The sequence below is a fragment of the Anticarsia gemmatalis genome, chromosome 5, assembly GCF_050436995.1.
Source record: "Anticarsia gemmatalis isolate Benzon Research Colony breed Stoneville strain chromosome 5, ilAntGemm2 primary, whole genome shotgun sequence".
NCBI lineage: Eukaryota > Metazoa > Arthropoda > Insecta > Lepidoptera > Erebidae > Anticarsia > Anticarsia gemmatalis.
The window spans coordinates 1,210,818-1,223,732 of NC_134749.1; the positions used below are offsets into that span (position 1 = coordinate 1,210,818).

The window sequence follows — 12,915 nt, forward strand, 5'->3', positions numbered from 1 at the left end:
ACATTTTTCGGTTTTCAACCAGCATGGTTGCAGACTGCATCCATGCCATATAATGTTAATAATCGTAAGCAAATACTTTAAAGAACCTACCGCTATCAAACCTACAGTTGGCCAAAACAAAAGCGTGTCCTAGAATTGGGACAGACTTGAAATTAGTTTTGAAGTGTTTAGCAAATGCAATCTGATGTCGTGTTCTCCATCTTAACACTAAATAATAAAGTGATACGAATATTATAACTGATACTAATATCATTATTGACAAGTAAACTGTTCTAAATGTTAAAGTAATAAAAGAAACAAAGTAAAATATGACCGTGTGTCGTCTTCGGACGAAAGTCAACTACTGGAACTACTACGAAATGGTTTATGTGTAGGCAAATATGTATAATAATCGTATTACTTATGTAAACATTATTGTCCTAGGTTTGAAATATGTTCAAAATATTTAAATGTGTGTGTGATCGATTTGAATGTCAACATATAATTTAACTATACATCAGCTAAATTATCATATACCTAGTCTGTGTTGTGTGGTTTGGTTTGGTCGGGCAATAGTATTTACACAATTTTATTCCACATTTTATTAAAATAATCCTGTACTCCTAATGCTATAGAAGAATACTTGGAAACGAAAATGTTACGACAAATAAAAAAACGAACAAACATACCCAACAAAAATATATTTATTTCAGCAGCACTTAAAAATAAACAAAGTAACTTCTTTCATATTAATTTCTAGGCTCCAATTTGACTTGAAAATCGTCATTGGCGCGTAGCATGATGTCAAACTTCAGGTCTATTGGTTGTCCTAATTCTTCTTCAGATATGGGAAGTACGCGGAAATGTCTTAGCAGTGTGGACAGGGCAGTCTTCATTGACATCATTGCGTAGCGGTAGGCTGTAAAAAAGATATTACTTTATCTTTAAGTTTTACCCAAACCGTGACACTCCTGTTTTTATACAGACCCATGTTTTTAAAGTGGTTGTTTCTTACATCAAACAGATGGAGAAGCAAGTTATGGGGAATATTTATACATGAATCAGCATAATCCTGAATGCCCAATCTTGTAAACGAAAGCCAGTTAACTACACTGCCTCATGCCTAGTCTGTACCAAATATGATAGAGAATTATATTTATGCATAAACAGTTATTATTATTTTTGACATCGACAGAAGTTCAATTCAAATTCTGTTTGTATAAAGGTTGTAGATTATTAGCTTAAACTTTAAACATTGAGATATAAATGAGCTTACCAATACAGTTCCTAGGTCCAGTACTGAACGCCAAGAAAGCAGCTGGATGCGTCAGCGGCGTGTCAATAAACCTTTCAGGTCTGAACTGATCAGCATCATCACCCCAGTAAGCAGGGTTACGATGAGTTGCATACACGTTGTTGATCACACTTGTGCCTTTGGGAAGAGTAAGGCCGTTTGCTGGAAAAAAAAGTATAAAATCAAATTAATTGACCAGTTGACGGCCTCTGTGGTTATCGTGATCGCCACGCCACTACGAGTACAACCAGACACGAAATACCTATTTGCGGATCGCATAAATAATTGTCCCGAGTGGGAATCGAACCCACGGCCTCCCTACGCAATGGTACCGGTGTGGCGACCTAAGGCACTGCAGTACGGAGGCAGTCAGGAAATAATTATTTCTATAATCTGTTTTTCTTTTAACCAAACCGTTTTTTCAATTAAACTTTAATAATGCCAATTACTTACGGAGCTCCAGATCCTTATCAATTTTTCTTAACACAAACGGTGCTGGCGGATACAGTCTCAGGCTCTCCTTGATCACACATTCCAGATACTTAAGATGATGTAGGTCTTCAAACTGAACTGGCCGTTTTGAATCTCCGAATACTTGCGTTAACCTGTAAAAATAGATACGCAAATATTTAGTGATCTTCACATAAGGTTAAATACCTACCTCTCCAAGAGCGAGGTATTTGATACTGTTTCGTGATTAGCGGCCAGTTTCTTAATCAAAAGTAACAGCCAAAGTATAGGGGTAAAGCAAAAATTAGACTGCTTAGTTAATGCTGCTTAAAACTGCTTTGATGGTGTAACCTTTACCAAAAATCGAATATTTATGTTCATTATCTTAACACTAACAACCCATATTTCGAAGAAATAATACAGACCAAGTCTAGATGTAGAAATTTGTGGTAACTTACTCTTGATAGACCTTCTCCTGTATCTCAGGATGTCTAGCTAACAGCACGCTAGTGAACGAAGTGGCCAGCGCAGAAGTGTCAGTACCAGCGGTGAATATTACCACTGTCTCTTCTATCAAAGTCGTGTCGCTGTACCCACTGGTTTCTAACATTAACTCCAGGATGGGCTTGAGACGGTCTTCATCTGAAAGTTTGTATTGTTTTTTTTGTTGGGGTAAAGTGTAGTCATTAAATTGAGAAATTTAACAACTGCACAGCGCAACAACGCCTGTAATATGCATGTAGTATGTAGATTATGTCAAACAATATTCAGAAAGACGGCGTTAAAATAACAAAATGAAAGAGAGCTCACCTTCGACCACGTTATTTTTAGCCGCTAAATCTTTACGTTTGGCTGTAATAACCTGTAAAACAGTTAAATAACATCTTTATAGCAAATCTTATCTCTGACTACCTTAAAAAAGATCTCGTAAGGTAATCAAACGAAGTATACAGAGAGTTCATTAATATTATAGCGACTTCTTGACAAAATTGTGAAATATAATAAAACTTCTGTAAGTATTATTAGAACTACTAACTGCGTGATATTGCTATAACAATAATAACAGGCGTTGCACCCATATTCTACTCAAGTATTTACATTTACTTACGTCTTGTATAAAAGAATAAATAGTATCGACATATCCCATGAACTCCTTGTAGTCGGCAGTCAGCTTGTATATCGGAGTGAAATGAAGCCAAGGTTTGATGATACGGTCAGATATAAGACGGCATGAGTTCAGGAAGGCGTGGTGCAGCTTCTGGTCTGGATTGCTTTGAGCGTGAGCTTCTACGCCTAGGGCCGTTTCTGAAATGAATTAAGTTATAGTTTTTAATTTGGAGCTACCAGCAGTAATAAGATGTTCGGTGACGGGCAACTGTTATTATTTTGCTTCAGTCGTTCCATTGCGGGATAAACGCTACAGCTGTTTCGATGCCAATAGTCGCATTGCCCGTGCACATCATGGGACTAGTGGTATTGTAGTAAGTATTCTAACTAAATCGAAAAATCAATATATTAAATTACTTCAGTATTAAGTCTACTTAATAATAAATTAAGAACTAATTAATATTACTTCGATTCAAGATACATTTTTGAGGATGATGACATAATAACAATACATTGTTTTGCAATAAGGAATCGGTTTCCTATTGTATTTACTTAAGTAGTCCATGTTACGTTTTCTATATAATATACATTTGCTTTATATAAATTGACTTACCACAAACAGAGTCCATGGTATACCTAGTGACGTACTTCGACATGGACAGCTGACCTTGACTAGCAGCCTTCTTCAACTGCTGCATAAGTATCATGCTCTGTTTAGAGAACACCTTCTCGAAGTGCATCAGATACTTGGGGCTGAAGATCGGCACTAAGATCTTGCGGCGTGGACGCCAGATTGGCACTGGAGAGAAAATGGAGTATTTTAAGTACTTGATGGCAGTTTTGAAAATGAATTATGTGAAAAAGCATGCTTAGTTTTCAATAAGGTTGCTTCTGAATAAAAATTTAGTTTTTGGTTTGGTTCAAATTGTTTTGCCATTACTATAAATTTTAAATAATGTTAAAAGCAACGAGAATGTACTCGTATAAAATTAGAATTCAACAATGGTCATTTTAATACATTGTCAATTTGGACACTTTGTTATAACATACAATCTTAATCATTGACCAATAGACGAGGAATATAAGTTTTTAATATATTGTAATGAAAAAAAAACGCTCGCCGCATTATTCTTGCTAAATGGTTTTCATTTGTTAGCTATTTAATACCGCTATTTGTTTTGTCGCGTATTTAGAAGTAATCTGACAGTCATTACTTTCAAGGTAATGTGAGTAGTTAATGATCGTTAGTTGCGCAACATTTATTAGTTTTTGAGATGAAACTGAAACTTTATTACTTTTGACAATAATTATAATTACCTATTATTTACAGACATGATATATGTATAATATATTTCCATTTACTTTATGCTATTTTTTTCTCTTTAAAATATAGAAGAACAACATCACGAGCATTAAATGAGTAATTTTTTTACTTGCCTGAATTTTCAAAGCCGAAAGTGTAAAACAATACGTAAATATTTGTTTTACAATGATTACTCACCATCAGCAACGGCACTACCATTGCCGACTATCGAGAGAGTTAATTTCATAGCGTCGGCTTTCTCCAGGCACGACTTCATGATGCATTCCGATATTACAGGATCTGCCACCACTGTACAAACAATACATCAAAATGATGCATTCATAACGCATGCGTAATAGTCTAGGAAGAATAAATATCAAAGAGATTATCGGTCACTGGATGAATTAAATCTGTCTCTAAGGCGATCGATAACATGTTAGCGATTGCAATGTCCAGACTTCGGGTAACCAAATAAAATTTAAACCTAAGCTGTTTTTTTGCCTCGCCTAGATTCGAACCAGACACACTTTACTACTTATGATACATGCTATAACTTGGATGGGAGTAAAGAATTCAAAGTCTATACATATCATAATAATGAAAAAAAAAAATGCATTTTGTGGCATTTACACGAGTGAAGTGTTGTTTTTGCCGTGCCATGAAAGTCGACCGTCTCAATACTCGGATAGGGCCGCTTGGCCGATAAATTATAATAGAAATTTCGTATAGGATGTTATTTATAAAATATCCTTACAGAAATAAAGAATATGCAAGTTCCATGCGCAGATCGCGCCTCCTTGTTTGAGAGTTTCGTCTGCGAACATCTTGATAGCTTTCCATCGGTCTGAAATAAAAAGCAGTAATCAGATCATAAGAAAATAGCCCAGCGCAAGAAACTGCGATCTATTATAGGATAAATATGCTTTGATTAGTAAAACCATTTCATAAACTCTACCGAAATAGTGAAAGAAATATCTAACTAGACTTGTAGTAGATAATCATGTTGTCGGTATGTCTTTTATTGTCTAAAAATTGCTTAATATGTTAACAGTATTGTAAGCATTTCGACTAAGTACGTAAGTTGCATATTTGTGAAAGTAGTTTCGTAAACAATACAGTCTCTTTTGAAGGTAAATTTTAATATTGGCGCACGGAATTTTTGAGTTTTAATAACCGAATTTTTGGAGTTAAAATGATTTGATCAAGATCGTTACAAGTGTTACCGCTTTATTTATTTTTATGTAATGGTTTATAAATGCCATACTATTCAATACCTTCAGTTTGTTGGTCTACTGAAAACTGAAAAACTTTTACAAACATACAAACACCTGACATAAAAAAAACGAATACTACCTGAACAGAAACAACTATTACTTCAGGATTACACCAAATAACATTCATCCTTCTGGCAATCAAAACCACGATCCCCAAAATAGTAACAGCAGCGTAACGATCACTATAACCACTGCGCTACACTTTCATTAGAAAGATATACTTTAACTAATATTTTCAAGGTCCACTTACCATGATCAGTTTTACAGTTAGCAATAACATGTAATCCAAGAAGAGGCACAGCTTTGATATCATTTTTGAAATGCTTCGCGAAAGCTATCCGATGTCTAGCCTTCCATCGCCATATCGCTAAGTAAATTAGTAACACACACATAAATAACTGTACTATCATATTTAAAACACTATCTGGAACTCAATTTTTGTAAAAAAATTACTGAAATAAAATATTTTTGGTACTAAATAGTGAAATGATGCCTAAAATTTAATATATTTGGTACTAAGAAGTGTTGGTGAATTTTGGTCAAAAATTGCTCGGTCGCGTGTGAACTGGCCGGTAACTAAAAAATAACTTTACATTATACCGTGCGAAGTAATAAAGACAAATGAAACCATTATATATTATTTTTGTTTTAAAAACGAGTTTTTTATGCAAGATTCTTGCACAGATTGTGTATTTGAAAATGTTGACTAACTTTTGCCCGTGGCTTCGGCTGCTTTTGTTTCCTATTTTGGAGAAAATTATGCTCTTTTGTGGCTCTTCAGAATATAGAATATCACCCTGCTTGATTGTAATTGAATCGGTTTTGATATGAAAGTTGGAGAAACAAACACACATTAATTTTAACTTGTACTGTAAGTAAGAATGGATGTGAAATTATAATGTCGGTGTCTTAAAAGTTTCCAAAAACAGATTAAACAGAGCGTCAACGTTTTAAGATTTCACTCAAGATAATTTTTAATTTTAAATATTTTTTTTAATGCATTGTAATTATCACGGTATTTCATATCATAAACAATTAGCTCTAAGCATCGAAAAGGGATAAATTAGGTACAAAGAATCAAAAAGTTTATTTAATTCATCATCATAATTAATCTATGTAAGTATAGTAAATTTTTCATGTTATTAATGAAATTTCAATTGATATTTTTTATGTTCATATCAAGATCAAATTCATGCGACAATATCAGACACGTCAGGATAGGTAGTCACATTTAACAGACGAAGGCGATGAAAGGGACTAGTATTAGTCACAACACTTTTGTAATGTCCTGTAATTTAAATTTAAAGTCAAAAGTTTTTCTTTTATCTTAATAAATTATTTGTTATTTTGCAATTTTGTAAAAAAATAAATAAAAATTGGCTAAGAGTGAATAAATTGAGATGTACTTGCAAGGACAATTGTAATTTTTGTAAAAAAAAACATATGCACGTGTTGCCAATAGTCAATCATTGAAAATCAAGGTGGAAAGTATTATTAATAATCTTTCTTATTCATATTAATGTATAATGACCTTAATATAAAACGTTTACATATTTGTCTATGGGAACTAATGCAATAAATATCTACAGATTTAATGGAACAAAAATATAAAATAATAGAGTCTTAAGTTTGTATCTACGTCTTGTTGGTATCATATATGTATATTTATCTCTCTTTTGAAATGTTTATGAACAAAAAAGGCATGTTTAGGCAACAGCCTACGTCGTTGGTCGTCATTATATAGCCAGCCATAGCCAGTTGCGCTCACCGGTCGGTAAACGATCTGTAGATTAAGCAACTATTGGCGTGGTCATTCCATAGATGGGTGACCGCATAGTGGTATTTAAGCTGGGCATCTCTATGCTTCGGAGGGCACGACAAAATTCGGTCCCGGCTGTTGTCACTAAGATAACAGTCGTTAAGCCATGTCAAAGGCCTCTCGGGCGGCTTGAACAACTTTGACACTAGGTTGACCACTAACCATACGCCAAACAAAACAATTGAAAGTGAACTTGATACCTAAGTACTTACATAGCATAGAGTTAAAATTATTGTTTTTCATTTTAAAATTGACGATTATTTAGCCCATAGTATTATTTACCACCTTCGTCAAAACTAAACCTTTTTTTTTGTAAAATAATCATTATTGTTATTGTTTTAGGTTGTACCTAAAGCGCTATCTATTGAATTCGCTGCAAACCATGTAGAGTCGACGTGTCATGATTACAGTATTAACTTTTGTTGTTTCCTTTTTATTTCAATACAAAACGATGCTTAAATATAATAATTATTAAAATATCTTTAGCTTAAGAGTAAGTATTAAAATGATGAACTGCAAAGAACTTTATTAGGATTATAATTACTACAGTTGAATTTAGCGCCATCTATTAGACAGATTCAAAAACATTTGAGATTTTCATTTATTGGATGCCTTTCACTGTGTTGCTGCCTATTACAAATACTAGGTGTCGCTTTAAAAAATATTATTCGGATTTTTCGACAATCAAAATTAACGTAAAAAAGATTTATAAAAATAAAAATACGCCAGGCATTCTGAAAACTGATAAAAACGTTTTATTGTTTCTTCTTAGAGGAATGATTTTTTGAAGGCTTTTTACAAATTAAAATAACTTGAAAAAGAAGTGAATTAGATATTTTTATTTTAACAACTCTTTGAAGTAGATTATGATAAAATCATTGCTCTAAAGACCATGACCATTTAGCTCTACAGCACTAAACCACCATTATCACAAGTTTGTACCCATATTTCTTTTTAATGCGCAACCCCATAAGAAAATTGGGGGTACTTTTATCAGAGTACCTTTATCGTAGGGGTCCGAGGCCAAAAGGGCTCAATACAAAGGATAATGAATTCCCTATTACACCCTTGAGGGAGATTGCAGGTTAGCCTTTATTCTTCTACAGGTTAATTTATTAACGAGTGATGTACCTAATTTTTGAAGTATGAGGTCAAATTTTTGGGAAAAGTTTGGTGAAATTTTTTTGAAACCTTTTTTGTGTTTTAATTTTAGTGGTAAAGCGGGAATTTGAGGGTAGCAGGAAATGTAAGTTTGGAGTCACGTTACAGTCATATTTTAGGACGAGTTTAATTTCTTTTTTAGTAATACTGTCAAAGTAAAAGATCGTTGTATAGAGTTCAGGATATTTTAAAACTACTGTTAAAGCAAGAATGTGTTAACTTTACTTATAATTCTTGCACAAATTAGAAGATTGAACTTCAAAATATTCAGAACTAACAAGCTGAACTGAGCGCCAAAGCTCGCGAATGATTTTGACCAGTGACCGAACGGTAGGTCCACAAAAATGTCCGCACTTAAATTCAGAAGTATTTATAGCCGTAAAAGCATCACAGTTAGAAATACTTTTTTATAACGTTAGTAAAAGTATATTGTCATTAATTATTTATTTCTGTACCACAAAACAAAGTCCCAAAAAGACCACAACATCACACAAAAGCAACAAATGTTCCAAGCTTCCGTAAACAGACCTCACCTGTCCCAAGAGAATTTCATCCACACCAGTACCTACCACTTGTTCGGTAATTCGGACTCCCGTCACTTACAACCATACTAAATAACGGAGCATTCCCCCCAGGAATTTGCACCGGGCTCTTAAAGACCGATGGTCATTAGAACTCTCTACCCCCCTCCCATTATTTCCCGTGTCGCGAGAGAACGCGTGCCTTGAATAGTGAACTGATGCTTATTGAAAAACCTACTTACTTTTACATTTTATAAAAACGTTATGTTGTAAACTATAAGGGTGATTTTCGTATAGCAGAATGGTTCGTTATGTTTGTGTTCACAGCACAGCAATCACGGGATCTTTAGGGACCGTTACAAACAAGTGTCTTTGTGTGTATGTGTTATGCAGTCGTTTGATTTTACAGTATAGTTCTACTATTGTTAGTTATCTTATTAAGTTTGCATTAAGAATGAAACTGGTGACGCAATTGTGCCGCTCCACTCCCTGTTTTATAAAGAAAATGAGGATTTCTTGGAAGAATAATGTGATACGCTTTGAAATGTACTGTTTTATGTTTGAAAAAGAAAAAGGTTTTTAGATTACTTTGTAAGTTTACAGGACTTACTTTGAGTAGAGAAGATCTTATGATCTATACGGGGCTGAAAAAACCTGACCAAAACTAGATTAAGTTTAGAATTAAGCTGCCATTCCGTCCTTTTTATCTACAGGGGCTATTCAATGAAAACATTCTCAATTTTTGGTTCCAGGTCCTCAACTATCTCTAGTTTCATTTCATCAAAAGGTGTTCAATGGTTTACCCGGATAAATAAAAAAGTTGGACAGACTAAAATTCAAGTGAAGTTTTGATTCAATTCAAGGAGTTAACTACTTTTATTTAGGAGCAGTGATTACTTACTATTGTCATTAAGTTAGATCTCATCACAATTTGGACTCGATGGTATGATAAACGTGTTACTCAGAGGATGTCGTAAAACAGCTATACGATTCCAGTTGAGGAAATTGCGAGGATCTGGGGGCACGGAAGTGCCCCCGCAAGTCGAGCAAAAAAAAAGCGGCACGGCCGTAACATCCTTTTCTCGAAGCAATTCGGGCTATTTTTGACACCCCTATAATTTCGTTGTGGATAAAACAAGAAGCCTGGATTTTCAGCAACTAATTAGTCATTGTATAAACACGGTATATTTAAAATTTCAGTCAATTTGATCCAGTAGTTTAAGAATGACAACTTGTTAAAATTTTGAATTTTGTCACTCACTGATTCACTGACTCACTGACTCACTGACTCACCGATCATCAAAAGTCTAAGGTACTTCTAGCAGACTTAGAAGCTTAAAATTTAGAATACAAATAGGGTTTAGTGTCTTAATCATGGGAAAAATTTAATATTTTCTAATTTCGGTACAGTTTTATAAATACACCAACTGCAACAATAACTTTGTAATCCTATATAAATGTATAAGATTACAAGGTTACATTTGCAGTTAATGAATTATTATTACTGTAGAAAATAAAATAAATAGGTGTAAATAGGTACCTACTATATGAGGCATAACGGGAGGGGGTATAGGGTGGGTAAGGGTGCTTAGCCCATGAAACTGAACAACATTCCCATAGAAAAATATGTTGAAGTATGAAAAAAAACGTCTTTCCATACAAATTGGACTTATGTTCGCTCTACAAAAAGAAGTGAGATGCCATCAAAAACATTCTGTAAAAACTTCAAGTCTCGCCGTAAAAAGTTGTGAGATCTATATAATACCAAGTCGATTAATCTATTTAGTCTCTACTTAAAGGACCTTCTGTCTTAAGTTATTACGTATGTTATTATCATGGCAATTAAAAAAAATACCTTTAAAACAAATAGATCGACTTGGTCATCGCAAGAAAACACAAATTCGCCATTAACATTTCAGGAACATTAACTTCTCGTCGTGCTGTGTAGTGTGATACATACTTATAATTAAATCATGCGATGGCCAGGTCGGTCTATTTGTTTTAAAGGTATTTTTTTTAATTGCCATGATAATAACATACGTAATAACTTAAGACAGAAGGTCCTTTAAGTAGAGACTAAATAGATTAATCGACTTGGTATTATATAGATCTCACAACTTTTTACGGCGAGACTTGAAGTTTTTACAGAATGTTTTTGATGGCATTGAGATTACTGCATTATTCTGTAAGCGCCATTGTGTTTAGTTCCCTTTAGCAGTTAACTTTAGTATGTATTAAGAATAATATCTTAGCGGTGGATTAGCTTTGCTTTGTAACTAAACTACTGAAGAAGATTACTGTATTTCTTACTGAACGAAGAATGTGAAGCAAACAGTATGGAGATATGAAGCAGAATTTACGTAATTTACCGAATTACTCCCTATTTTAAAACTAAATATTCGGCCACGGTTGTTGTTTATTTGCTGAACACAAGAAAATAATGAGTTTTCTTGTAACTTTCACGTATAGGTATAATTATTCACGCGGAGAGTTTAATAGTGACATTCATTAATAGTTTTCGATACATTGCCAGAAATATGACGATAACTGATACAGTTGTCGAGAAAATAACTGCGATCTGCCTCCGATTTCGAGTAAAATATTGTGTGTGCCAGGTTTGCTAGTTTTCTCTAAGAAGAGCTTTTTACCAAAATAATCGTTACTTTCCATCATAAAAACATTTTAAAAAGAACAAAAACACTGTAACGCAGAAGCCAATAGTTATAAACTTTAATATTAATATCAATTTCGATAACAAACAAAACTTAGCTCTTTATAATATTGGTAGTGAACGTTTGTAAGGCAAGTTACAATGGCAATCGGTGAAGTTTGTCGTTAGTTGGACGCGAATATGAGTATTATGAACAAGTTTGTCCCTTGTAGCGGGAAACAGGTAATGGCGATGTTATTGAGTATTGTAATAGTTATTGGTTATTTCTTTAAGGAATTATTTTGGTAATAAAGCTAAGTAATTGTATACTCAATACGTTTAGTCGCCATTTGCAAGGATGAATTAAGTATAAAAAAAAACAAATTACATTTATCCTTGTAGTAGCGTTCTTCCCCATCAATTTGCGGCTACTTTCCGACACACAAAATTATTTGGCGCGTGCTGTAAATAGAAATTATTTGATTTTACATTACGTAAAAATCTCAATTAAATGATATGATAAATTGGTGAAGCCTTTTTAGTACCTATTCTCGAAAGTGTAACGCAGATTATTTTCGACCATAATTCATCATCGTGACCTCTAAGTGATCAAAGTTCCTATAGCATCCTGTATTTGAATCACAATCTACACAGCCAAGCACTATACTATTACGGATAGTTTAAAAGTAACAACGTAAAGTAAATGTTAGGAATTGGAGAAATAAAAGTAGACTTCTTTCCGTTATTCTACGTAAGGTTTTAGAATACTCCCGTCGGTTGAATAAAAAATATAATCGTAAGTACTAGAGATAAAACGCAAATCCATTACATAAATATTACAAAACTGTGAGAATTAATTCAAGAGATACTCTTAACAAAATTTTATGTACCGATAGTAGCTCTAACACCACAAATACTTACTTCTTATCCTTAAAACAGGGGTTGTAAACATTTTTTACAATTACCTAAAAAAATTTCGTTATGTTAATTTTGACTGACAATTTAATAGCAAAGTAGTAAACTACTAACATTAAAAAATATTAATGTATATGACTCAGTATTAAATAATAAATAAATTTAACCCATTAATGTCCCACTGCTGGGCAAGGGTCTCCTCCCGGAGTGAGGGAGGGGTTAGGCCTTGAGTCCACCACGCTGGCCAAGTGCGGGTTGAAGACTTTGCATGCCCTCAATAACATTTATTGAGGGCATTAAACAAATTTAGGCATGCAAGGTTTCCTCACGATGTTTTCCTTCACCGTTGGAGCATGTGATAATTATTTCTAAAACACACATAACTTCGAAAAGTCATTGGTGTGTTGCCTCGGATTCGAACCTGTGACCACTTGCGTAGGAG

General features: G+C 33.8%; 1 protein-coding gene across 1 annotated transcript; it reads right to left on the reverse strand.

Annotated features, from left to right (window-relative positions):
• Window positions 1-672: 672 nt before the first annotated feature.
• Window positions 673-5,995, reverse strand: LOC142973311 (cytochrome P450 4d8-like). Its single transcript, XM_076114952.1, has 10 exons — window positions 5,658-5,995; window positions 4,888-4,977; window positions 4,332-4,442; window positions 3,444-3,629; window positions 2,832-3,028; window positions 2,534-2,585; window positions 2,182-2,365; window positions 1,727-1,878; window positions 1,256-1,435; window positions 673-898 (listed from the first exon to the last, which is right to left on the reverse strand). Exons 1-10 carry the CDS (start codon window positions 5,815-5,817, stop codon window positions 729-731), a joined length of 1,482 nt encoding a protein of 493 aa, XP_075971067.1. The 5' UTR covers window positions 5,818-5,995; the 3' UTR covers window positions 673-728.
• Between the last annotated feature and the right edge of the window lie 6,920 nt (window positions 5,996-12,915).

Bases quoted from the DNA above. Each gene is read 5' to 3' on its own strand.
- LOC142973311 (XM_076114952.1), bottom strand. From the start codon at position 5,817: ATGATAGTACAGTTATTTATGTGTGTGTTACTAATTTACTTAGCGATA. The intron at 3,630-4,331 runs GTGAGTAATCAT...TTTTCTCTCCAG, and splicing joins TGGTAGTGCCGTTGCTGATG to TGCCAATCTGGCGTCCACGC. The intron at 2,366-2,533 runs GTGAGCTCTCTT...ACAAACTTTCAG, and splicing joins TAAAAATAACGTGGTCGAAG to ATGAAGACCGTCTCAAGCCC.